This window comes from Stenella coeruleoalba, assembly GCF_951394435.1.
Source record: "Stenella coeruleoalba genome assembly, chromosome: 16".
NCBI classification, from domain to species: Eukaryota; Metazoa; Chordata; class Mammalia; order Artiodactyla; family Delphinidae; genus Stenella; species Stenella coeruleoalba.
Window position 1 is genome coordinate 1,156,952 of NC_137162.1, and position 25,722 is coordinate 1,182,673.

The 25,722-nt window shown below is 66.4% G+C and overlaps 1 protein-coding gene across 2 annotated transcripts; it reads right to left on the minus strand.

Annotated features, from left to right (window-relative positions):
- Positions 1–630: 630 nt before the first annotated feature.
- On the minus strand, positions 631–23,780 carry PWWP2B (PWWP domain containing 2B). Of its 2 annotated transcripts, none has more exons than XM_079900285.1 (3): positions 22,909–23,780; positions 13,517–14,784; positions 631–791 (listed from the first exon to the last, which is right to left on the minus strand). In XM_079900285.1, exons 1-3 carry the CDS (start codon positions 23,031–23,033, stop codon positions 778–780), a joined length of 1,407 nt encoding a protein of 468 aa, XP_079756411.1. In that variant the 5' UTR covers positions 23,034–23,780; the 3' UTR covers positions 631–777. The 2 variants fall into 2 exon arrangements, with proteins under 2 accessions (XP_079756411.1, XP_079756410.1); XM_079900284.1 differs by having other exon boundaries at positions 663–791; positions 13,214–14,784.
- Positions 23,781–25,722: the final 1,942 nt, after the last annotated feature.

A 25,722-nucleotide genomic window follows, 5' to 3' on the forward strand; every position in this document is an offset into this window, starting at 1 on the left:
GCCGGGCAAGGGGCACCGCAAGGACCCGTCCTCAAAGCCGCCACTGCCCACGCGGTAAGCGCTTCCCCGGGGTCCTCGTGCACCGCAGATGCGCCCGAGCCCCGATGACTTCCTCGCGGACCTTTGTTCTCTTACATTTAAACCAAGAGCAGAACTCGTTTTCTTTATCTTTCTTTTTGCTTTTTGGTCTTCAGAGTGACAAAAAGGGGTACGGAACGCGCTCTTACAAAGCACAGGCGAGGTTTTCATCCTTGTTACGTTGAAGTCTCACTGCAGAGTGGCAGCCCCAGCACCTCCGCACGGGACGGGGGACAGGGTGGCCCTGGGGCTGGCAAGGGGAGCCCGGCGACACCCACGCTCTGGACGAACACGGAGGGGGGCGGGGGTGGGGGGGCGGCCGGTTGTCGAGCGCACAGAGACCCCGTGCGCCCGGGGCTGGGTTGTCCCGAAGCCAGCGGGGAGGTGATGCGGCCCTGCTCCCCTGGGCGCCCTGAGCCCGGAGGCCACCCCTGCTGCTGGGCTCTGGCCCTTCACAAACCAGAAAAGCTAAAGTCTGCGTCGGGGGAATAAACACATTTGGCCCAGAGGAGTCGCAGCGCTCCGGCGGTCTGTCCTCGCGGCCAGATGCACCCGCTGCCCCCGGAGGCCTCGAACCAGGCTGAGCCCGCGGGCCGGGGCTCCGCCTGCAGCCGGCCAGAAGGCTTGCAGGGTCCTGGGACGGAGCGGGGATGCGGAGGACACCCCTGAAGTCAGGAGCTGCAGGGAACAGCCATGCCCTCATTGTCTGCGACCTGGGGGGAAGCAGAAAGGGACACAGGTTACCTCAGGGTCCAGTGCCGGGGGCAGGCCTCTCGGAGTCCAAGCACCAGGCCAGGGCGCCCACCCAGCTCTCCTGAGTCTCTCCCTCAGCTTCACCCAGCCCTCACCATCTCAGGAGTCCCGCCCCCTTTGGTGCCCCTGCCCCTCTCCTAGGGCAGGTGTCTGACCCCTGCATCCCCCCATGCCCACCCTACCTACCAGGGGCCCTGAACTGCCCGGGGAAGGTGCAGGATCCTCAGTGGCCCAGGGACCCAGACCACAGGCTTGTCCTGCAGCCCTGCAGCCTTGGGCCCAGCACACAAGGGCTGAAGACGGGCCAACGGTTCCGGGTCCTGCCAGCCGGGAGTGGCTCGGGGTTTGGGGGGCTGATGGCTGTGCACGTGCCCCAGGCTCAAGGCTCAGAAGGCCCCAGTATGAGGAGTGATTGACACCCCTGGAGCCCCGCCCCCAGCTGGGAGCCCCACCCCACCACCAGATGCACCCTCCTGGCTTAAAGAGACCCCCTTGGGGTCAGGGGTGGGTGGGGGTGGGGCAGAGGGCAGACCCCGGACAAGAAAATCCTCTCCCAGGTTGGTGGGGAGCCCAGGCTTTAGCCCTGCTTCCTGACTTGTCCCCACCTCCCATCTGACCACAAGGTGGTCATCCTCGACCAGGGACAGCAGACATCTCAGCCCTGCGTCTCAGGGCCAACCCCTCTCTAAAGAAAGCAGTGGGCTCTCAGGGAGGGGAGCCCCCCTCAAGTCCCCCAAAACAGGGGGAAAGTGTTCCCCACACTGCAGCTCTGCCGGTCACAGGAGGCTCTGGGAAGGAGAGAGCCTGGAAGGAGGGGGAGGGAGAGGCCAGGAGCCTAGAGTCCAGTGAGAACAGGCGCAGCACAGGGGCTGCCGGCCACAAAGCCGGCTGCTGCCCCCCCAGGAGGGGAGTTGTACCCGCACCGGTGGCAGCGCTCCTGCACAGGAGGAGGGAGAGATGCTAGCCGGAGCCTGGCCCAGCCCCGAGAGTGGGCGTCTGCTTTTATAGTCTTGGAAGCCGTGAGCTGCTATGACAAGACCCCGAATGCCCCGAGACTGCCACGCCAGCCACGTGAAGGGCCCGGGTGTGTGTGCGTGCGTGCGTGCGTGCGTGCATGCGTATGCAAAGGGAGGTGCCGGCCACCCCGGCCGAGGCCTCGGGCAGGCGAGGCCACTCCAGCCCGGCCGACGCCACTGGCCGGGAGCGCACACAGCCGTGAGAAATGACGAAGCAGAGGTGTCTGAAGTCACTGTGTTTTGGGGAAGTTCGTTCACAGAGTGATCATAAACTGAAACAAACACCCTACGTGTCTGAAGGCACTGAGAGGTTTCGATTTCTCTCAGAGACCTGGGAACTAATAACTGATTATATATAAACGACCCCAAATGAGGCAAATTCAACTCTGCAGAGAACAGATCTGAAGAAAAACAAAATATATTCATAAGTATCTACATGGATAAGCTACAATTTTTTTTAGATTTCTTTTTTTGCTGTACACGGGCCTCTCACCGCTGTGGCCTCTCCCGTTGCGGAGCACAGGCTCCGGACGCGCAGGCTCAGCGGCCATGGCTCACGGGCCCAGCCGCTCCGCGGCATGTGGGATCTTCCCGGAGCGGGGCACGAACCCGTGTCCCCTGCATCGGCAGGCGGACTCTCAACCACTGCGCCACCAGGGAAGCCCATTCCACTTATTTTTAAAATATAGAATCCAGGAGCTGCATCTGCACAGAGAAATGCAAACGCTTTCCACCATCCCCGAGGCTGCCTGAGGGCCCTGAGCCCTGCATCGGCGGAGGGGCTGGCGAAGCCTCAGCGCAGGGGTCCTCTTCCGTCACTGTTGCTGCCCAGGTCTGAAAGCGGTGACCCCGCGGCCCAGCGGCCCGGCTGGCAGGTGGGGGAGGGGAGCCGCCGCCCTGCTCCTTATCCAAAGCGCCCAGGATTCCAATGACCAGGAAAGAAACACCAGTGGTGACCACAGCAAGCTGGACCGCACACTCGCCCCGGCGCAGCCGGTCATCGGGCTCTGACCTGTCATCCTCCTCCCCCAAGCCTCCAAGGAAAGCTCCCGGCCAGGAGCCCGACTTGGGGTGTGCAGGAGGGACCCCTCTCTGGCCACCCTCCCCCCCGCCCCATGCTTCCCCATCGCCTCGGAGCTCGGTCACGGCCCCCAGGCCGGTCCGAAGGAGCAGCTCAGCATCAGATGGAGAGGGCTGGGGGCTCCAGACCCATCTCCAGAGGGATGCAAGGCATGTGGCCCGGGCAGGACCCTGAGCAAACACGGGAAAGACCTCTAAGTCCTGAGTGTAGCGCTAAGGCCCCGCTAAGGAGACTCGTCCACCCAGGGCGGCGGGTCCCAGTCTCAGGGCACCCCTGAGAGCAGGAGCTTCTGGGCATGACGCCCACTAAGCCACACCCGGACCCGGGGCCCAGAGCCCTCCGCAACCCAGGACCAGATCCCGGACCCGGGGCCCAGTACCCACAGCCGGGTCTGTCTTGCCCATCAGTCCCTGAGACAGGCTGCCCCCCTCCGGGAGCACCCTGGGCTGGGCAGACGGTCGGCTCCAGGAAAGGCTCCGCAGTGTCTGCCAGCAGCACGTTTCCGGGGACACTGCCCTTGGCAAAGAAGAAGACGGAAACCAGAAAACAAAATCCTGGACCTTGCTCTCGAATTCCCAACCGCCTCCGGCCCAAACTCTCTGAGCCGCCAAATACCCTCTCCAAATGCCAGTCCTGGGGACAGGCCCTCCCTGATGCTGGTAGTCTCCTCTCTGCAGGTGCCCCAGGACAGGGCGGACACCAGGCAGCGTCCTCACTGCCTGTGGTGGCTGCCGGGCCCTCCCACCCCCCGAGTCACCAGGAGAGGCAAGGAGGGGCAGTGAGGGGCACGGAGAGGACGCGGACGTAGGACAGCAGCGATGACCAAAGCCCTGGTGGTCAGGCAGGAGAAACGCCGATACAGAGGCCCCAGGGGGATGGGTCTTGACTCCGTGGCTGTCCCACCTCCCTGCCTGGGGCAGCCAGCGGGTGGCTCTCGGAAGCCCTCAGGCTGGCCCGGGCCTCTGTGAGGACAGCAGGGGTTCTCATAACTCTGGGGACAAACCCGGACTTTCTCTGTACTTTCTTCTTGACTGATCAGCCAGGGAAATGCCCCTGAGACTAAGACAGGCCCTCTGCCTGGGACACACCGGCCCCTCTTTAATAATGGGACGTTCCCTCTGGGAGGGGTGGTCCCTGTCCCTTCAGCGCGACAGCCTGAGCTGACCCCAGAGCGCCCCAGCCCTGCTGTCCCCCACCCCACTTAGAAACTATGGGAAGGGCACAGATCACGGCAAAAGGCTGCCGCTGGTGGTCCTGTAGAGAGAAGCTCATTTTTCTTCCCAGCAGGAAGACACCCACTGGCTAGGAACCAACTCCACTGCCCAGCAAGGCTTGCTCACCCCTTCCCCCCAGTTCCTCCCTCCCCAAGAATCGCCCCAGTGCCCTCAGCGCAGTCCTGGCCCGGAGGCCCCTCCAGCCCTCACATCCCCGGAGGTGGCACTCCCTCTAGCCTGCGTCCTGGAAGGGCCCCCCGACGCCCCAGTGTCCCCTGCCTCCCGTGGCCAGCACCCCAGGGATCAGGTCCGCCCCAGCCCTGACCGGAAGGGGCAGGCCACGCGGTCCCACAGCTGCCCGGGGGCCCAGGCGTCCGAGGGGGGAGCCACGATGCCGGAGGCCCCTCGAACTGGGAGGCGAACGCCACCTGCACCGAACATGGCTCCCCCCGGCGGACCCCACCGCTTCCTGCCTGCCGGGAGCAGGTTAACCGGGAAGCTTCCAGGCACCAGGGCACCCAGCGGGAGGGCGCCTCCGGCACGGGGCCACGCCGATGCACCTCATGAGCAACACATGAGCCGGGTCTCCCCGTGAGGGCGCCGTGGGGCAGAGGCCACACCACCCTGGGCTCCCAGCAGTACATCCCAACCTGGGGTCTCCAGCCTGGAAAGCGGCCCCCAGCCCATTCCCCACACAGGACGGTCAGACCCCCCGGGCTCAGCTCCCTCATGGGGCTAAGCTGCCTGCAGACCGGGGGCCTGTTGAGAAGATGGGGGGATGGGGGGCTCCCCTCCCTCCACGACAGGGCCTGGGTTGCGGGATGATGACCAGGCCGGCTGAGCACAGCACAAGACCGGACGGACAAGGCCTGTTCCCCAAACCACAGCCTTCCGAAATGCGGTGACATCAGCGTCTCATGAGAAAGAAACAAAGCAGCCACCGCTGGAAGTGGGAACCGTGGAGCCTCAAGAAGAAGGAAGCAAAGGGAGGCAGCTGCGGCCCGGCATCGCCGACGCCACCTGGGGAGGCGGCCCACGGCAGCCCTGCAGGCGCACGACCTTCCACAGGCCACGCACGCCGGGCCATCCAGCGTGGCTCAGGAAAACCGCTCCCTCAACCCAGCGGAGCCCAGCAAGGCGCTGGCCATGGCCCCGAACACCCAGCTCCCCAGTCACCCGCCTGGTCCCGCGGCCCCTTCAGCCACACCCAGACTGCACCAGGTCTGCTGGCCATGGCCCCGAACACCCAGCTCCCCAGTCACCCGCCTGGTCCCGCGGCCCCTTCAGCCACACCCAGACTGCACCAGGCCTGGTGAGACCCTGGCCCAGACACAGGGAGGGGAAGGGGACAGTTCCCAGGAACGCCAGATCCTCCGGGATGGAGAGCTGGAGAGCTGTTGTTGACGTCGTTTCCCCAGGATACACAGGGGTTGACACGTGGCCCACATTTCCCCAGGATACACGTGGAGGGGACACGTGGCCCACCTCCTGTTCCAGAGGCCCAGGCAGCCCCTCCTTCCAGCCAGCACCGCCCCCTCCATCCAGATCTGCTGTGTACACCGGGTGTGGACACCTCCAGCTCAGGGTTCTTAACCCAGAGGCATGATGGGGCAGATGCCAACCCGCCCGGAGCCAGGCCATCCTCCCAGGCCCCTTCCTCCACAGCTGGGGAGCATCTCCCCTCGCCCGAGGTGCTGAGGGCGGGGGGGCAGGCACGCGTCAGGCATCCGGCTCTGCCTCTCCAGGGCCAGGGGCTGCCGGATGCACAGGGGAGAGCCTGGCCTGGGAGCAAACCCTAGCTGTGCCTCCCTGGGGGCCAGTCTCCCCACCTGTGGGACAGGGCACCATGGGCCCCCTCCCGGCGATGCAGCCCGGCGTGCAGAGTGCCGTGAACCTGGCGCAGGGCAGGGCGGAGGAGGGCCGCGCCCAGGCCCCCAGCAGGCTGGGCCCCCGTGTGCGTCACCGTGTGCCAGGCAGCGCGTGGGTCTGGGTGTGCAGGAACTTACTTCCTCAAAGGGGAGACCCCAAACAGAACAGCAAAGAACGAAGGAGTGGGTTGTGAAGGAGCCGTGACAAACAGAGATGCTGGGATGGAGAATCCCAAGCTCTGGGGGTTCCTTGGGGTCACAGCCGTACACGGGGTGCTCAGGAGAGAGTCCCTGAGGAGGTGGCCACTGGGCACAGAGTGGGCGGCACTGCAGCTCTGCCACACGGAGCCGAGAGCTGGGGAGGGGCGCCCTGCGTGTCTGCTTCTGTTGCAAACACAAGGACAAGCGAACACAGCAGAACGGAGGCCTGCAGGAGGAGGTCAGCACGGAGGGGCCGGGACGATATGCTCAGGCTGACTTGGGACCCCCTGGAAATGTGCACGGAATCAAAATGTAAAGGAATCTCTACAGACGGAACGAAAAAAGGAGCTCAGTGACCCTAACGGTGCCTGAGGTCATGACAACCGCGGAGGTGGCGCTGTCTCGATAACTCTGGAACAGGAATTTGACATGCCCCCCAAAAAGCCAGAGCCCGGGGACCAAAGGTCTGCAAGCAAAGCTTGGCGCTGGCCCACGGGGCAGCTGGTGGCATCACTGTCTAAAACGATTACATACGTGATGGACTCTACATATATTAAATATTTTACATATATTAACTTTTACATGTAAAATTATTGTGTTAACATCACTAAGAACCAAGATCTTCAGTATAAGGAGAGAGAGATGTGAATATAAAAGTTGAAAAAGTATAAAATCTGAATTAGAAAAATCAGTGTGAAGTCATGATTTCTTTTCTCCTGAAAGAAATTCCAAGGTCTGTTAACTGCAAAGGCTAAGAAACCACCTGGAAACAGTGTGACCCCGGCAGCCAGCACGCCTTGCACCCAGGCAGGATGGCGGCTGGGTACCAGTCCCCTTGAGAGGACCCAGGACTCCTCGGGAAACGGCTGACCCTGGGTCTGGGCCAGAAATGCCCACGGTAACACAGAATCCCGAGTCCTGGCAGAAAGCAAGGCCGCTGCCAGAGACCCCGTGGTCGTCAGGCGGACTCATGAGCCGATGAGCCCACGGCCAACAACGGGACGATCCGGCGTCAAAAAGGACATTCGCCTGGACTGAGAGGTGTCCACCATGTTTATGGCAGACACGCTGGTCACTCCGGAGGGTGCCGGGAACCGACTCAGACGCGCGTCCATATGTTCTGTAAGAGCTCATCTAAAGGTGACCAAAGTGTTACTGCAGGACGGCCTGATCAGGTCACCAGGACAGAAGGGCCTCCCAACGGGCAGTTGAGGGGCCACCGTCCCACGGAGGGGTCGCACCCCAGTCCCCCGGCGCAGGAGTGCAGAGCTCAGGCCCCTCCCCGTGTGCTCTGGGACCTCCTACCTTGGGGTGGGTGCTCCGTCCAGTGGAGAAGAAGCAGGACAGGAACAGGGACGAGTACTTGGAGCTGGCAGTGGGGCCCCCTGGCCAAGAGTGGTTAAGGCATCTCACCAGTGGGAGGGGCAGCGTGGGGCCTGGAAGGCCCAGCCCAGGGGGCCCGCAGCCCCTCCCCTCGGCTGGGAGAAGTCCCCACCCCCGCCAGGGACCCCAGCAGAGCAAGTGCACACACCGGGCCTGTGTCCCGGCGCACCCACCTGGGGACGCGGCGGGGAGGGGGCGGGGCCTGAGCCCCTGCAGCAGCCTCGGAATTACAGGCCTTAGTTTCCTCTGGAACAAAATAATTACAACCCTCACAGAGGACCTGAGTTCCCTGAAAGCAACGCGGAAGTCAGCTGAGAAGCAGAAGTACATCTTTATTTAGCACTAGAAGAGAGAAAAGCCCGTTTGCGGCATTCGCCTTGAGGATACCGTTCTCGAAGAGGCACAGAAGGGAAGTGGCCCCTGGAGACGGGATCTGGACGCCTCCGCTGGGGAACTGGGCGCCGAGTCAGCACTCCCGGGGGGGCGGGGCGGGCGGCCGCCACAGCCGGGCAGCACGGGTCCGGGCTGGCTTCCCGCGGATGTCTCTGTTTCCCGGGAGAGTCACCTTGGGAAGCCGAAAGCGGCCCTGGTGCCGCCGCTGGCCCGTGTGCACGGCCTCCGTGCACGGCCTCCCCGCACGCGCTGTGCGTGGACCCATACGGGCCTGCCGAGTGGGCAGAGGACGCAGCAGGCGAGTGGGGCCCCGACCATGGAACCCGGGCCGTCGCCTTCCATGGGACAGGCGTGGCCAGTGTGATGGAATGAGGGCTTTGAGATGAGCAGATCAGGCTGCACTAAGCAGGTGGCCCATAAACGCCTCACAGGGTCCTCACGGAGGACGGCAGGGAGGACGCGTCACAGCAGAGAGGCCCCCGTCACCGGGCAGGCAGAGGCTGCATGATGCGGCCACGGGCCCGGGAGCGCCCGAGCCCCCAGGAGCTGGAAGAGGCAGGAAGGACCCTCCCCTGGAGCCTCGGAGGGAGCACAGCCCTGCCGGCACCTTGACTTCGGGCTTCTGGCCTCCAGAACCATAGGAAGAGATTTCTGTTGTTTCCAAATGCCCAGCGTGAGGTCATTTGTACCAGCGCCACAGGAAGTTTCATAGGGGACGAGGCTCACCCCAAGGGTGCCCTCCACTCAGAGAAACCAAAAAACCCAGCGCTCGGAGCTGCCCGCGGAGTGAGCCCCGAAAGTTCCCTGCTGGCCAGCGGCCCGGCCACTCGGGCAGGAAGGGAAGGGGCCAGGGCCCCTGCGGTTCCACGGGAGGTTGGGCCCCAGCCCTGGACCCTCCCAGCTCACACGGGGCCTGTGAATTTCCCACTGAGCTGAGAGGCTGGGACACTGGGTGGCATTCTGAGCCGTCACGGCTCCCAGGACACCGAAGCACCCGTCACCGCACCTCCCAGGCCCTTGGGGTGCGCTCCCAGTGACTGTGCACCTGGTAACGGACGGCTCCATCACCACCTGCCCTCACCTGGGTGGTGCCCGCGGGCTGGGCGAGGCCCCAGCCCATCTGTGCTCACCCACGGCCTCGTCCTCACCCATGTCATCCCATGAATCCACCACTCGGCCCCAAGGCTCCTCTGAGGCTGGACCCCGAGACTCCTCCCAGCTGAGACCCAGGCGTTCACATGCCGGCAACCGGAGTACCCCCTCCACGGCCGGCGAGGGGCATGGCGGTCCCCGAGTTCCCAGCAGCCCAGCCCGTCCCCTGGGCCTCTGCCCCCTGCTCCCCGTGGCCCTCTGACGCCCCATCCTTGTTTGAGCCTCCGTCCTCTGGCACATCCTTCCAGCCTGCGGCCCCCATCACACTGCTGTCCCAGAGCACAGGACCATCCACCCTCTGCTTGAAGTTCTCCCATGGCACCCCTACTCTGAGGATAAGGCCACAGCTGGGGCCTCAGGCCACCAGGCCCACACTGGGCCTCTCCCCACCCCTAAGGACATGCCCACCTTCCTTCTGCCACGGGCCCCAGCACGTGCTGCTCCTTTTGCATCCTCAGATGCTCATCCCCACCCTATTAGCTCATGATTAGCCCACTGTTCTAATCTCAGCTATATGTCACCTCCTCCAGGAAGCCTTCCCAGATCCCCAGTCCAAATCAGCTTCCTCACCAGACACTCTGCTGGGAGGCCCTTGTCCCCCCTCAGCACATTCCTGTGTGTGATTATGCACGAATCTGGGGACTCTGAGTCACAGCCCTCTCCCCAGCCCCCCAGACAAAGGCCTCGGTGACTGTGCACACTTCTGTCCCCCATCCAGCAGAGCATTCAGTCCTCGGTAGGCCGACCCCTTGGTGGGTGGGTGGGTGGGGAGAGAAGAGGCACATAACCGGGTCTGAGAGGAAGAGGCCTGGGGTCACACCACCCCCGGGAGGAGTCGCTGTCACCTGTCAGGTTGGGGGGCCAGCCCTGCACTCAGGGCATCCCTGTCCCCCCTGCAGGACCCTCGCCCCCCTGACCAGTGGGCAGCAGGAGTTGCCCAGCCCATCCAGTCAGGAGCACGACCCCGGCCCCACCCCGGGGGGACATGGGAGGACCCCTGGGAAAGCAGAGCTGGAAAGCCGGCTGCAGACAAGTCCCCTCACTCCCCCCCTACCCGGAGACAGATGGGGAAACGGGGGCTCAGAGTCGCCAGCCTGCTGGGGCCAGGGCAGGGCCCAGAGCCCTCGGGAGATGCGCCCCAACGGGGCACACGAGCACCCTGGGGGCGGTGCCTGCTCAGAGCCCCTGTGCCCAGCCAGCCCCACTGGCCTCTCCCCAGCGCCCTGGCCGCCAGGCCCCAGGCCGGCTCCGCAACTCTCACAACGTCCGCGTGGACACCCACCTCTTAGCCGAGCCTCCAGCAGCCCTGCAAAGGGGGCAGTCTCTCGGGGAAGAGGTGCTGGGCACACGCCCGTGGAAGGGGCCCAGCCCCACATCTGCTGAGACTCTCCTGACACACCTGCGGGCAGCACGGACAGCCCAAATCCCAAGGAGCCCCTGGCACCGCCTCAGCCGTCCTCAGGTGTCTGCAGGGTCAGCTGGGCCAGGCCGGGGTGGCCGGCGGGTGGGGCCGGGAGAACCACCTTCCCCAGCAGGCCTCCCAGCCGAGCTCCAGGGCCCTGTGCCAGCCTCCCAGCCCTCCCGTGGGGGGCCCGGGGGGCCCACGCCCGCTGGGAGGTCCCTCCTCCTGCCAGGACGTGCCCGGGTGCTGGTGACCCTGGCCCCTACCTCAGCACCACCACGGGGCACTGCCACCAGCAAGCACCTCACCCAAGCTCTGCCGGGACCCTCCTGCACCAGCCCCGCAGCCCTCAGCTTGTCTGGGGAAGCCTACCTTCCCCGGTGAGGGCAGTCCCCTGCTTCCCCTGCAAGGGGCAGCCGTCCAGGCTGCTCCCCAGACACTTGACACCTGCAAGCAAACTTGTCCACCAGGAGACCACGGACCCCACCTGAGCACGAGGCCCAGGCTTGCTGACGCCAGCAGATCAGCCACTGGCTGGCACAACCTCAGCTCAGTCTTTAAGCCTCAAGAAACAAAACCCAGAAGCCCATCAGCCTAAACCATTGGTGCTTTGGCGCCGAGAGGATCCAGGCCGCCCCGCCGCGCCCCCAAAGCCCCACACCCCGCGGGGGCGGGGGCACAGGCCCCGCAGCAGGCAAACCTGTCCGGCGGGATTCCTCCTCTGCTTCCTGATACAGAGCCCTGAACCCACGGGGCTGCCTCTGCCCACAGCAGGGGCACGTGGGCAAGCTGCCTGACACCAGGCCAAAGACGGCTGGGCCCTGTGAGCAGAGGGGCGGGGCCAGGAGAAGGGCACAGAGAGAGGCAGGGCCCCCCCATCCCCGGTGGTCCCCAGGCCAGCGGACGTGGCCGCAGCCAGGGCTGTCCCTCAGCCTGGCCACAGCAGGGAGATGCCCTAGGAAGCCCGATGCCAGGGCATCTGGACTCTCTCTGGACCGCTGCCCCTCAGGTGAGCTGGCCGCCCTCACCTGAGACCCTAGCTGCCTGGATGCCCCCAGGTCGGTGCCACGCCCACGCCCCAACACGAAGGCCAGAACTGACGGGGGATGTGCCTGGTTCCCAACAGGAGAAGTTCGTGCCCGGAATCCGGGGAGCCATGCTGGAGGTGACGTGGGAAGCAGGTGGGGGAGGGGTGGGGACAAGGCCTCAGGAGCCCCGGCAGGGACCCCGGCCCAGACGTGCCCCTCATCACTGCTTCTTCAGGACCCCGCTGGACCCGGCACAGCAGGGAGCGGGCACCAGCACTCCACAAAGCCCCTCCCCAGCCACGTGAGCTGGGCTTGCCCAGCCCTGAAAACTCACGTCACCCGGGAAACTGGCACAGACAGGTGGGTGAGCAGGGCAGCCAGGCCACACAAGGTCACCCGAGGGTCCGGAGGTGAAGGCAGAGGCCCAGCTCGTCCTCCGGGCCAGCCCCGTGCCATGCCGTCTGCTTCTGTGGGCGTGAGCACGAGGCCACTGGGCCAGGAAGAGCACTGACCCCACAGGCTGCCCCTCACAGGGGACCCTGTCATGTCCCCTCTGGTCCACCCAGGCGGCCTGGAGCCTCGGGGGACCATGGCCTGCCCGGGACCAACCAGGGGAGGACAGAGGGGGCAGTCAGACCTGGGAAGAGTGGCCACCAGCGCCAGTGACCCGCTGGACACACCCCGCTGCCCAGGCCAGAGCTGGTGGCAGCCACCAGATGAGAGCACACCCACATCTCCCTGCACCTCGGGGCCCAGGGGAAGCTCATAGCAGACGCCCTCAGCCCCTCGGCCGTTTCCGGACACCCCGCCAGACACGCCACACGGTGATGCCCCACCCCACCTGGTGACACGGCAACTGCGCAAGGTGAGGCTTCCAACCCCAGGTGGTGACACCCCCAACCCCACAGAGGCTCCATAAGGCCTGTGGCTGGGATCCTACAAAGGTCTCCTGGGGGCAGAGACAGAGGGCGAGGCACTGGCCCAGGGACAGATCCCAGAGCACCGGCCCCGCCACCGGGAGCCTGGAGCCCCCGGGCACCAATGTCCAGGACCCACGTGCCGGCTGACAGAGGGGAGCCCCCACTGGCAGCAGCAGAGCAGCGCTGGGCCGTAGGCGCTACCTCTGAGGGCAGGCAGCTCGGTGACTTTCCTCCTTCGGGGAAAGTCAGACCCCTGGACGCACCTGCAAGCAGGAGGCTGGGGAGGGGAGGGAGGGAGGCCCCGGCTGCAGCCTGGGAAGAGTGAGTAACAGAGAAAGCCCCCCACTGCGCTCACCACCGCCCCCTCAGTCAGAGCCGCCACCTTTGAAACCCTCTCCTTTCTCCAAAGGCAAACGAAAAGAGCAAGGAGACCTTTTACGGTCCTTTGCAAAATGGCCGCAAAACACAAACTAGCTCTGTTCTCTGAACAGGTGGCTGACGACTCGCCTGCTTTGAAAGCACCTCTTCTGTGAATCAAAACGCTGGACAATGTTGCCAGCAAGCGGGGCGATTGTCCAGACGGCCCCCTTCGGAGCAGCGAGCCAGATGGCCAGGGGCGTCCACGTCCCCCTGGCTCACCGAGGCCCAGGGCGGAGGGACAGCCCAGATGCAGACACGGGCTTGGGACGGCCGGAGAGAGGCCGCCCTCCGCGCACACACTCACCTGGTCGGAACCCGAGTTACGTTTCAAACTGGGTTAAGAGCTCCCTTATTTCCGGGGCCACGTGTCGGGCGGCATTGGCAGCCTCTGTTATAGCTTTCCGATACATCCCCTTCTTCTTACGGTTAAATCTCAGTTTGAAAAATTCAGAGAAAGGGGAGAGTTTTGAAATAGACAAGAACGATGTAGTTGGAGAACCAAACCATGAGACTTTCGCTTCTTGCCAGGAGGGCTCGCCGTCCTCCTTCTGGCTAAGACTGATGTCCAGGACACGTGCTGGCCACCAGGGAAAACCATGAACCTTACCCCACACGATGTCCCCTACGGCCACGGTCCTTCCATCCTCGGTAACGCACTTGGAGACGCTCTGCGTGTGCAGCCTGACCGTCAGGGGTGGGACCGTCGGCCGCGCGTCCTTGGACGAGGCCGGCACAGACGCACCGTCGCCAGACGAGAGGTCACACATGTCTGGTGACGTCACTTCCGAGCTGGACGATTTGGACTCGTCCAGGCTGTCGCTGCTGCACACCGACACGCTGGCACAGCCAGTTCTCCGGGGGCAGGCGGCGAGAAAAGCCAGGCCGTCACGCCCGTGTTCGCCTCGGGGACACCCCTTGCAGTCGTCGTCCTCGCCGGAACTTCCAGAAGACGAGTCCGCCAGCCCAGAGCGGGCAGAGCCGTCAGCCAGGGGCGCGGGTGAGCCGGCCCGGGGGCCGCGGCCACAGCCCTTGAGCTCCTCCACCAGCTCGGCCTTGTAGACGGGCTCCTGCTCGCCAGCCCCCGGGCGGTGGGGCTTCAGGCGGATCTTGGGGGGCGGCGGGGCAGCGCTGGGGGGCAGGGGCCGTGTCAGCTTCAGCTTGGGGATGGAGGCAGGCGCCTCGGGGTCCGGGCCTCCGGGCGGGGCCTGCGGGGGGCAGAAGGGCTCCAGCGAGCCGTGCACGCGGGAGGGGATCTCCACCACCTCGCCGGTGCCCTGGGGCGTGCTGTAGGAGATCTTGATGACCGGGCTCCGGGGGACCCGGGCCCGCGCCTCCTGCCGCCTCTCCCTCTTCCTCCTCTTGGCGGTGGTGTCACCCCCACCGTTGGGGTCCTCGGGCTTTCGGGGCTCCCTGCGCGGCTGTGGGGGGGCCGGGGGGCCGGGGCTGGCCTCTGGGGGGCTCAGGGTGCTCTTGCACTTCTCGCAGAGCACCTGGCGGGGCCGCAGGCGGATGGGACTCAGGGCCAGGTGGCCAGGGTCGCGGTTGCGGGACAGGCGCCTCCGTGTCCTCTTGATGCCCCGGGGGGGCGGCTGCGGCACCCACTGCTGGTACGTGTTCCTCAGCCAGAGCGGGGGAGGGAAGGGGGCGCCTTCAAAATAGGGCGGGAACGGGGGCAGGCTTCCGGCGGGCAGCAGGGGCGGCTCGGGGCTGGCGGTCCCAGGGGCCTGGTCCCCACTGGGAGGTGGCGGGGGGCCTGTCCCCAGCTGCATCGCCTCTGTGTCGCCCTCCGTGGGGGCCGGCCCGTGGCAGCCGTTGACAGGCGGGTCCTGGGCCTGGGGCGGCGGAGCTGACGGGGGCAGGCCGAAGAGGCCAGACCTGGTGGTGGGGAGACAGAAAGGGGTGGTGAGGACAGAGAGGACGCCGCCGTGAGCAGACCCCACTCCGGAGGGCCCGGCACATGCCCCGGGGGCATCCCAGCTGCCCGCTGTGCTCCGAAGTCACGCGACCCGCCCGCATGGAGACCGATGGCCCGACAGCACCGAGCACCCACACCGCACTTCGTGGCAACAAGGCGAATGCGGGCTCGAAGCTGGAGGCCTCCCAGGACCCGGTGCAGGCCTGGGGCCCGGGAAGCCTGGGGACGGGGTCTGGCTCCTGGGACGGGCCTGACCAGGCCTGCGGGGGGCCGGCTGCCGTGTGGCCAGCGGCCCTTACTCACAGGCCTCACCCGCTCAGGCCCCTCCTCCCTGAGGGAAGCACTCCCAGAGGGAAGACCCCACGTGTGTCCCTGGGAGGACCCCCAGTCCCAGGACAGCCCACAGGACCGGGGTCCCGGGTGCCGGACGTGTGTCTGGGGGTGGGGGCCACTCGTGGCCAGGCCCAGCAAGGACAGGGGTCAGCCACCAAACTGAGCCCGCTCCCTCCTGAATGCTGAGTTGGGCCCACCTGTTTCCACGGCTCTCAGGTGAGGGCATCACTCAGGCCGCCCCTGCCCACCACAACCTGGAAGGACCACCCCTCCTGCCAGCACTCCTGGCCCCTTCCCTCAGGACCTCCAGCTACAGGACACAGAGGGCCAGGCGGCACTGATAAGGCCATGTGACCCGTGGGAAGGGGCCAGAGAAAGCAGGAGGCCCCCCTCCCGCGAGCACCCACAGCTGAGCCTGAGCGTGTGGCCGGCACCTCCGGGGCCCCCCAGGCGGGACTCTCTCCCCGGGAAGCTCGGGGCCGGCAGCCTCCACTCGGATGTCCCGGCATCAAATGGCTTGGGAGAAGCGCCCTTCTAGAGCCAATGACCGTCACCCCCCAGGCCCCGCGCTGGGAATGTCGGGAAGTCACATCTGACCAGCAAGCTGCCCTGGGAGCCACAGGAAAACACATTTGCTCCGAGTAAGGAAAACCAAGGCCAATCAGGCCACACCTTTCTTCGGCGGTGACACACATAACTTTAAACACATGCGGTTTAACTTGTAAGAACTGCTTTAGCTGAAAGCTGTTAGTTTTCACTTTTTTTAAAGCACAGAACAGACTTTTAGCCAAGTGGAGAGAAACGAGGCTTAGAATATTGTATCTCAGTGTCTCCCTCCCTTTCGTAATTCAATCAGAGGAGAAAAGATAAGTGAGCTTTGCTGTTTCTCAAAGTCATTTCTCAAAAATGACTTCTGCGTCTACAGGGTCCAGCAAACCAGGGCCACGGCCACCTGCCCTCTGCTTGGCCAGGGAGGATGCAGCTCATTCAGATGGCTGACCTGTGACCTGTGACCTGTGACCATGACTGAGGGAGAAGAGGGGAGGGGGAGGAGTACAGGAAGAGAGAGAGAAAGAGAGATGGTAGTAGCCTAGCGGGGAGCGCCCAGCCACAGGCCAGCAGTAGGGGACTTGGCCCCCTGTGAGGTGGGATTCTGCGCTGGGTGGGGGGCAGCCCTTGCGATCCCTCCCCTCCCCCCCTCCCCATCACCCGTGGGCATGTGGCTCTTCAAGGGCCCCTCTCCCTGGAAGGACCAAGCCGTTCCCACCAGACTGGCACCCACTGCGGCCCCGCGGCCACAGGCCCCCAAGTCCCAGCCGACCAATGGCAACAACAAGAACCACAGACCACGTCTGTCAGTGGTGGCCGCACGCGGCATGTCTCACGGCTCCTGCAGCCACCACGGGAAACAGGCATGTATGACTTCCAAACCAGGACGGGCGGAGACTTTCAGGGGAACAGGGGTGGGAAAGGGGGTCCCAGGATCATGCCCTGGCTGTCAGCCGCCCTCTCACCAGCCCCGGGTCAGGCACTGGGCACAGAGGTTCCACACCCCACGGCCCCCAGGCCAAGTCAGCCACCAGGTTTTGTAAGTCAGGTGTGACTGACACACGGCCACGCCCGCTGCCCATGCAGGGCCCCTGCGGCACTGCTGAGCACCTGTGACAGACACCGCATGGCCACCAGCCCTTCACGGAAAAAGTCTGCCTGTGCCCAGGTGTGGGCGACAAGCCCCCACCCAGGGGCGTGACAGGCTGGTGTGTCACCAAACCTCACCCGAGTCCCAGGCATCAGAGCGGGCACTGGACCCCGCACCTGGCTCGTTCCCTTCAACAAGCCCCTCGTGGGCATTCGGAACAGGCTGAGAATTTGGCAAACTAACCCCACGCACATGCGTGCAAGCGTGCATCCACACACGTGTGCACACACGCACCGGGGGCCCACACACCAGGCTGGATCACATATCTGGGGCTGCAGGGTTTCTCCCAAGGCCTCCCCAAAACCCACTTCCTGCCCACCATTCACAGGCACCCAGGCCATGAACTGGGGGCTCACTCTGACACCCCCCTCTCATCTGCACCCCGTTCCACCTTCCCAGGCCCCTGGGCTGTCACCCCACTAGGACCCAGCCTGTATTCCCTCCTAGGGCTCTGTTCCTCACGGCCCCCCCGTAGCCTGGCCTGTGCCCCCAGTCAGCCTGCCTGTGCTGGTGCAGAGCCCCTCCTGCCAGCTGGGGCCCAGGGACCCCAGGAGCAGGACCCCTGGGCAGCCCCTTTCCCGTCATCCCCCACCCCCCAACCTACCTGCCCTCCAGGACCCTCCTAGGCTTGGACTGTGCCCTCGGCCAGCCGGCCCGGGGGGCTCTGCAGTCTCCTTGGCCACCTCTCTGCGCACACAGGCTGGGGACAGGTGGCCCTGAAGACTGCAGCTGTGGCCCATTCAGGGAGCTTTTTGCCCCACTGATCACACACAGCCCTCAGGGGGTCTCTGCATGTTCAGGACGGCCAGAGACCCAGGCCCTGACCTGAGCCACAGCAGTAAGCTGTGGGGCCCTGGGTGGGCTGGGTCTGCACCCACCAGACGCAGACAGGGTCTGGCAGTCGACGCCGCCCTGCCCAGGCAGATCAAACTGGGAGGCAGCCTCGGCTGTGAGCCGTGCCCTGGTATGCATGCCCCCTCTGCCCACAGGGCTGTGGCTGCAGCCTAGAGGGGGAGGTTCCTTGCAGACGGCCCGGTGGAATGGCACTGCGGCTGCCACGGCGGGCCCCGTGACTCGGACACTTCCTTCCCAGAGCTGCTGCCCTGCCCAGGCCACACCCACGCCTGCCGGTGGGTAAACAGGGCCAGCGGGACCCTGGCTGCCGGGCTGCAGACCACGAGCAGGTTCTCTGTCTACAGCCCCATGAGGCGCCGTCATCATCATTCCCATTTCTCGGATGGGACAGTGAAGCTGAGGGAGACCAGGGAGACCAGCGGGTCGGGGGACGGGCGGGGTCCGTGCTCGTGCCCCAGCTCTGCTGCCTCTGGGCGCGGGGATAGCACCAGCCAAGGCCACTCTCTCTGGGAAGGACCTCGGCAACCTGTCCGCCGAGGGGGGCATGCTGGACCCCCAGGCGCAAGGCGTGGCCCGACCGGAGAAGCCGGGCCCCTCGGAGAAGCTGGGCTGTGCCCACGTGGGCCTACGCCCAGGGACAGAGGCCCTGGCCGGCCTGGCAGAGCCCCACACGTGATACTGCAGGGCCCTGGCAGGCAGAGAGCTGGGGTGGCCCTGGAGCCAGAGAGATGGCCTGCCAGGCTCAGCGTGAGGGACCCAGGCGCCTGCACTGTCCTGCCCTCTGCGCTGCGGAAGGTCTGGACTCACAGGGCCCCGCAGGGGTGACTCACGGGCGGAGCCAGGGCCTGGCCCAGCCTCGACCGGGAGCGCAAGGCCAGCCAACGTGCCCACGCGGAAACCCGAGGGGCCCTGAGCAAACCTCAGCACCGCGTCCTTGGGGAGCTAGGGGAGGGGCAGGTGGCCTGCGCTTTGAGGAGAGGCTGGGGAGGCCGAGCCCGGGCGAGAAGTTCGCACAGGGAGCTTCAGCCAGGAGGCTTACAGGGATCAGACCCCAAAGCAGAGCGGTTCTGCCCCCAAGGGGACAGGAGACAGAGTCCCCAGGGTCACCCTCCGCTCTGCCCAGGTGAGGGCACGACCACCGGCATGGACACAGGGACCCAGAGAGAAGCGGCCTGGCCTGCAGTCCTCCGTGGGACACCAGTGGCCAAGCCTCGGCTCCCACACGTCCCTGGGGCTCATTTGTGCCTCCAGCCTGGTGCCCCCCGAGAGCAGCGGGCCTGGACGGGCCCACGGCTAGCAGGGGCCCTGCCGCCTGCCAGAGCTTGCGGCCGCCCCACCCCCACCCTCCGGCAGGCCTGGGGCCCAAGCGTCTCTGGTGCCCACTGGCAGCCTCTGGCCCCGGCCAGGTCCCCATCTGCCCTGGACCTTCCTTCTTCGTCCTCCCACAGGGAGAGGCCACCCCGGCGTCCTGTAAAGAGGTGAGAAGACGTGGCTCCGGAACAGAAACATCCTGGGGGCCAAAGCCCAGGGCCAGGTGCCTCGGGCAGCCTCGTGCAGCAGGCACCTTGTGGGCAGAGGCTGCAGCCAGTCCCAGGACAGGCCCGGTCCCGAGACGAGGCCCACCCTGCGGCTGGCCAGGCTGTACGCCGTTTCTCTCTCCCAAAGCCCTGCCGACAGACAGCCGCAGGGCTGGAGCCCCGAGGGAGGGGAGGGGCAGGTGGGTGTCAGGCTGCTGTGCACGGAGGTCCACCTCTGCTCAGGGAGCTGGGGAAAGCAGGATGACACGGGGACTTGCAGCCTGGATGCCAGAGTGGCCCCTCGTCCAGGGCCACACGTGGGACCCTGCCCCTCCCCTGTGGGTATCAACCTAGGGTTTCGGCCACAGCTGGCCCCCAGAGTCCTGGACCAAAGGCTGAAGAACCATCAACATCATTCCAATAAGACTCAGGTGACTGCGCCCCTCCTCCCAGGAGCACAAGGCCAGGCCCCCAGCCCATGCCCCCACCCCCTCCGTGGAGCAGCTCCAGAGACCAGCCATGCCGGCCAGGTCCCTTGGTGAGGCACCTGCCTACTGGCTGCAGGTCATACCACCCTGTGATGCACTGCGCACCCTCAGTCCCTCCAGCTCCCCAAGGGCAGGGAGGACGAGCCCAGTGGGGCCTGGACAGGGGGCGTGTCCGGGATGGAGCAGGGGCGCTCTCCTGCCCAGGACGGGCCATGGCTGGGATTCTTGGCCAGCTGAGTGTCCAGAAGCCTGGGTCCCAAGCCCCCCGGGCGGGTGTGGGTCCCAAAGGCCCGTACCCAACCTTTGCGGCCCCGGAGTCTTGTGTGATAACGGCACCCTGGGTGACTCACGCTGGGGAAGTTTACGAAACGCGCACTTAGAGGTCAAGGCCGGAGGCTTCGGATTGGCCAGGCCGGACAGGCAGCTGGCCCTCGTGCCCACCGACCGGGAGACCGTCCCTTCAGCACTCGGCGACTTTGCTGTCTTTGGGACACCCCACCTGAGGTTCTCAACCAGAGGCCCACCCCCAAATCACCCACAAGAGGCCTCCCCTGCACCCCAGCCTGGAGAGCGGAGCTGTGGGGTCAGGGTAGGCCGGGGCCATCGTTATGTGTCAGAACGAACACCGCCCGCCACAGATACTTGAGGACCGTGCACCACAGCAGTTATGCCAGGACTTAAGGCCACTCCCCGGCACACAGTAGGTGCTCAGTGAGTGAACGTGGATGCAGGAGCCACAGGCACTCAGGGCAGCCAAGGGCCTTGCTTCAGGCCACACAGCGGCCTGCCAGCAGGTCCACGGCTCGCCTGGCCTCCGTGGACAGACAGACGCTCAGCCCAGAGCTCCCAGAGCACCAAGGGAGGGGTGCTGCCGCCCCAGTGCCCCCAAATGAACACTGCTTGCTGGGCCCCGCTGCGTGAACTGCCCCTCCCGGGGGACCCCTCTGTTCTCCTAGGCCCCCGGGGGCTGCCCACGAGCTCGAGAAGTGTTGACACGTGGCAGTGACTGGTCTGCGCCCGGCTGGGGCACCACAGGCACACCGGCCTGCTGCCCTGGGACCCACAGGCCCCAGGAGGTGGGCAGGCGCCTGCAATCTGAGCTTCCAGCTGCTCTGCCCGCCTGTCAGTGCCCACGCCCGGGATGGGGCCTCACTGACCGGCCCTGCCACCGTGACGTACGGGGTAAGGGGAGTGGGCCCTGAGGAGAGAGCGGCCCCAGGGGAGGCAGGTCGGTGCTGCGGACCCCCGAGGCTCGAGGCCGGGCCCCTCTGCCAGAAACACCCAGGCCAGGTCGTAAGCTGCCCCTGGACCCTGTCCGACAAGCCGGCTGTAAACACGAGCGTTGCAACTCACGGTATCATGGTAGAAAACTGGGATCGGGACGAAACTGGAGGCGCCCCGCAGAGGGGAGGGGGGGTGGGCAGGGACAGGGGCAGCTTCGGGGCCAAGCCCAGACACCGGAGGGGTTGGGAGAGGCCAGGTCTCTCCTCAGGTTCTCTTCAGGGACTGGGGGCGGGCGGGGGGACCCACTCAAGTCAGAAAGAGGAGCTGCTGAGCAGAGCTGTGCCCACCGAGGCCCAGCTCCTGGTTCTGTGGGCGGCTCCGGTTACAGCCTTATGTGGCCATGGCAGGGTTGCCGCCCACACGTCCTACAGCTGCCAGTTCCCATGCTGGGATCCCAGCAGAGCCTGCTTCCTTCCACGAGGGGGTGGGGAAGCGGGTGGGGGGGGTGCAGATCTCCACATCAGGTTAGCCACGGGCTGTAGGGACGGGAGCCCTGCCTGGAGGCAGAGACCAAGGGCGGGGGGCCGGCAGCCTCTGCCGGCACCCCCAGCCTCCCTTGCCCTGAGTCAGGGAGCCCAGAACACGAAGAGCGGGGGGACCTCTCCTGCCAGGGCCCCTCTCAGGGAGGAAAGGCCAGGCAGGGCTGCACAGGCAGCGCTGGGGTGCAGCCCTGCACAGACCCAGGAGCAGGCCGGCGGAGGAAGTGGTGGCCATCGGTGGCAGAGGACCCTCAGCCGCCCCGAGGGACAGGGCTGGCGGCTTCCGAGCGGCTATGCTGCAGCCCCGGAGGGTCACTAGGTCCCACCAAGCACTCTCTGCAGCAGCAGCAGAGCAGGGCGACAGTCACCTGGGACGCCATATGTTAAATCACGTGACTTGCACATAAATGGCTCTGGCACATCTAATGAGGAGATGATGCCAGCAGAGTGGCCGTTGAGAGGGGATGGTCCTCCTGCCACACCCCCGCCGCCGGCACAAAATCTGGGCTCCACTGAGGGAAAAAGTTGGGCCTTTGCAAAGGGGAGCCGTTTACTGCTCCCGGTTCAAAATAAGGCCCAGCCTGAGCCTCAAGACATTAGTGCCTGATTAATGCCTAATCATTTATCTGCGTGACAGCTCACTACCATGTGACACTGTATCCAGGAGACTCTTTCCGCTGCAGGGATCCCTGCAGCCGGCACACAGGTGCCTCTCAGGATGGATTTGCCCCCAGGCCTGCCCAGGGACCCCTCCAGCAGAGAATCCCGGCTCCCGAAGGGAGCTCAGCACAGCTCTGAAACTTGTATCTTTTCATTCCTGTTCTGCCTGGGGCTCCTCAGCCCGAAACAGTGTTTTTAAATCCCGCCGCTGGACACAACTGCTAGCTAGCAATCCTTACCACCTCAGCCCCGACTGCTCCTGGGGGGGCATTACATTACACACCGCCCCCCCCCCCCGTGAGTAACTGACAGGGCAAGCGCGGCAGCGCATCTGAACCCACTGCCCCCACCCCGGCGGATGACAATTCTGAAGACAGCCGAATTCAACAGTGAGTCTGAACAAAGAAAAGTGCGTTAATTATGGCAGACGTGCGGAGTTCGGAGCCGGGCGGCGCGGCAGTGGGCGCGGGGTCTCGGGCTCCACGCGCCGCGCCCAGGCTCCGGCTCGGCGCCCACCGCTGTTCCCGCCCGGCTGCGCCGTCCCCTGCCCGAAAAGTCGCGACGACTTTGAGAACCACTTTTCCCCCCCGAGTGGCGGCCGCGCTCGCGCACCCCGAACCCGGGGCTGGAGAAACCGAAAGCGGGCGCCGGCGCCACGCTGCCCCGCCCCGGAGCAGCCCCGGCCCTGGGCCAGCGCGCGCGCGGGGTGGGGGTTGTCCCGAGGGGATTCCGGGGGCGTCCCGGGGCCCGCGCCCCCGCCCCCGCTCACTTTTTCGTGCAGTCCAGCAGGATCCCGGCGAAGCTGCGCTCGCCGCAGCTCACGGTGACCAGCAGCGCGCCGTTGACGACCTGCTCCACCCGCACGGGCAGCCGGCAGCCGGCCCGCGGCTCCATGCTCCGCGTCCCGGCCCGGCCCCCGCCCCGCGCCGGGTCAGCCCCGCGCGTGACGCGGCCCGCCGGCCGCCTGACGTCACAAAGCTCCGCTCGGGGCGGCCTCCGCGAGCGGGCCGGGGGCGCCGGGAGGGGCGCGCGGGGCACCGGCGCCCACAGACGCGCGCCGGGCCGTGCGGCCTCCACACTCGGCGTGGAGACGCACTGCGGAGCCCCACCGAACGGTCAGGATGGGGCAGGATGGAGCGGGGCCGCGCTCCACCCCCGGCGACGCTGGCCGCGAGCGCCCGCGGAGAGGACCTGAGAGCCGGAGCCTGGAGAACTGCCCCGGCGCCGGGTCCAAGGACCCCCTCCTCTCCAGCCGGGGGTCCACCCGGGGCGCCTGCCCCTCCCGTCTCCAGGGTGTCTTCCCCTCTCCTCGCCCCAGCCCCACCCCCCCGCCCTGCCCGTGTCCCCGGGTTCCCCGCCTCCGGGTCTGGCGCCCGGGTGGCCACCCGGGCACTGCGGGGAGGAAGTCCCGGCGGCGCGAGCAGGAAGCCCAGCGGGGTCGGGCCGCGGAGACGCGGGGCGCCGAGGGGACACCGGCGGGCCCGCCGCAGCGGCCCAGTCTCGACCTCGCCGCCTGGGGGGGGCACTTGACGACCCCCGTGGGGCACTTGACGACCCCCCCGTGTGCTCGGCGCCTCGCTGGGTGACGAGAGGGCACGCACTCGGCTCCGGGCTACCCGCAGCGGGGTTAGGGAGGGTGATCAGTCCACAAGTGTAGGTCGCGTGACCCCGGGGAGCCGGGGAAACGTTGGGTTCCGTGCGACCCCTGGTGCGGCCGGAAGGGCCAGGGAGCCACGCGGCCAGTTCACAATGGAAAGGATTCCCTTCCCCGAGCGAGACTGGGGCTCCCCGGCGCACGCAGCCGGGCCGCTGATGGGGGGAGTGGGAGGTGGAGGGGACAAGCAGACGCCGGACCCCCGCCCGGGCCCCGCTCCCACGCGCCTTCAGCCCAGTACCAGCTCTCGACTTTCCTGAGCACTCGCGCGTCCCGCTCGCGGCTCGGGACTCCGCGGGCCGCCCCCAGGTCACTGTTGCAGTGACCTTGCCCCGAGCGCGTCCCGGCCGGGTCCCCTGAGCCGGGCTCGCTGCGCTCGGCTGGGCACCGGAGACCAGCAGGCGGTCGGTTGTCCTGACTACCCGTCCGCCGCCACCGGCCGGCCCCGCCCCTCCGAGCCGTCCAGGGCCCGCCCGGCTCGGACCTGCGCCGGGGCCGCCACCCCCGGCGCCGCCGCGGACAGTGGGGCCGCCGCGGCGCCGCTCGGCCTCGCCCTCCGGCGGCCGCGCGGCGCGGGGAGCTGGCTGAGAGGAGCCCAGGCGGAGCCAGGCGCCCGCGGAGACCTCGCAGGGCTCCACCGCCCAGCATTGTACGGGGCTGGGGATCAAGGCCCCATGAGCCAGAGTCCGGCCCCAAGCAGCCCCCGGGGAGGCCTGAGAGCAGAGCGAGAGCCTGTCGCCTGCAAGGCCTGGGTTCCAGCAGACACCCGACCTCCCCAGCGGAGAGAGGGACCCCACCAGGAGGCCTCGGGCACCTGACACCTCTCCAGGGTCAGCCCAGCCGCTCCCTCCCTGTGACTGCCGGACCCCAGGGGGCCTGACTGCAGTCTGCACCCCAGGCCTTTTGCAGCCTCCTCTCTCCAGAGCTGGGCGGGGCTGACTTTGGAGCAGAAAGGCCAGGCAACAGGGACCCCTGCAGGCACTGGGAGGGGGACTGGCCAGAGGCTGCCCACCCGCTCAGCACAGGCGCCAGCGTGCCGGGGATGCCTGCTGGGCGTCACCCTTCCTGGGCACTGGGGACACACAGCACCGGGGAGCGGGCATTCGGGTCATCTCGGAGCTGGTGGGGGCACTACGCGTGGGCCGTGTCATTGTGTGCACGGGGCACTGTGTGCAGACGGGGATGTCCAGAAAGAGGGCCCGGGGCCGCGATGCTTGGGCCAGCAGGCGTCCACCAGAGGGAGAAGGGGCCCCACGAGGCCGCTTGGGCAGCACGAGTCTGGCGGCTTGTTGGCGGGGCTGGAGAGGTGGGTGTGGGAGTGCACAGAAGGGGGCCCTCCGAGAGGTGCCGGGGTTGAGGTGAGGAAGGGGGCTTCCGGGGAACTCCCAGGTATCAGCAGCAGTTTGCCGTGGGCGGACAGATACACCTGAGGACACGCTGGGCTTGCGGGGGCGGGGATGCAGCGGTGGGTGTGTGCTGTGGGCGGGGTTGGGGCCCCGAGGACCACCCTGCAGCTCCCACGGGGGGGGCAGCGGCACCGAGCTGAGAGGGGAGAGCGCTAGGGAGAAGGGCGGCCCGCGCTGCTTTCTCTCAGCCTGGGCCCCAACCTGCCCCGTGCCTGGTATTTCCTAAGTGAGCACGGAAGCCATTTTTAAAGCTCTTTCTCCAGGAGGGAGGGTATTGAGAGAAGAGTCAGCTGACCGGAGGTTGTTTGCATCTCAAAGGGTGTCTGTTCAGGACCTTACCAGGCAGACCTGCCCACTCCCAGCCCAGCCCCACCCACTTGCTCCCCGCGGGCTTCCCCGCTTCCTTTCTGATTTCTGGAAGGCCCGGGGAACTTCCAGACACCAGACTAAAATGCAGATTCCTTCAGAGGGGCCTAATCAGCCCAGGGATCCCGGGTCCTGACTCCCACATGACGCCGCCTCC

Bases quoted from the DNA above. Each gene is read 5' to 3' on its own strand.
- PWWP2B (XM_079900284.1), bottom strand. From the start codon at position 23,033: ATGGAGCCGCGGGCCGGCTGCCGGCTGCCCGTGCGGGTGGAGCAGGTC. The intron at 14,785-22,908 runs GTGAGCGGGGGC...CCCCACCACCAG, and splicing joins CTGCTGGACTGCACGAAAAA to GTCTGGCCTCTTCGGCCTGC.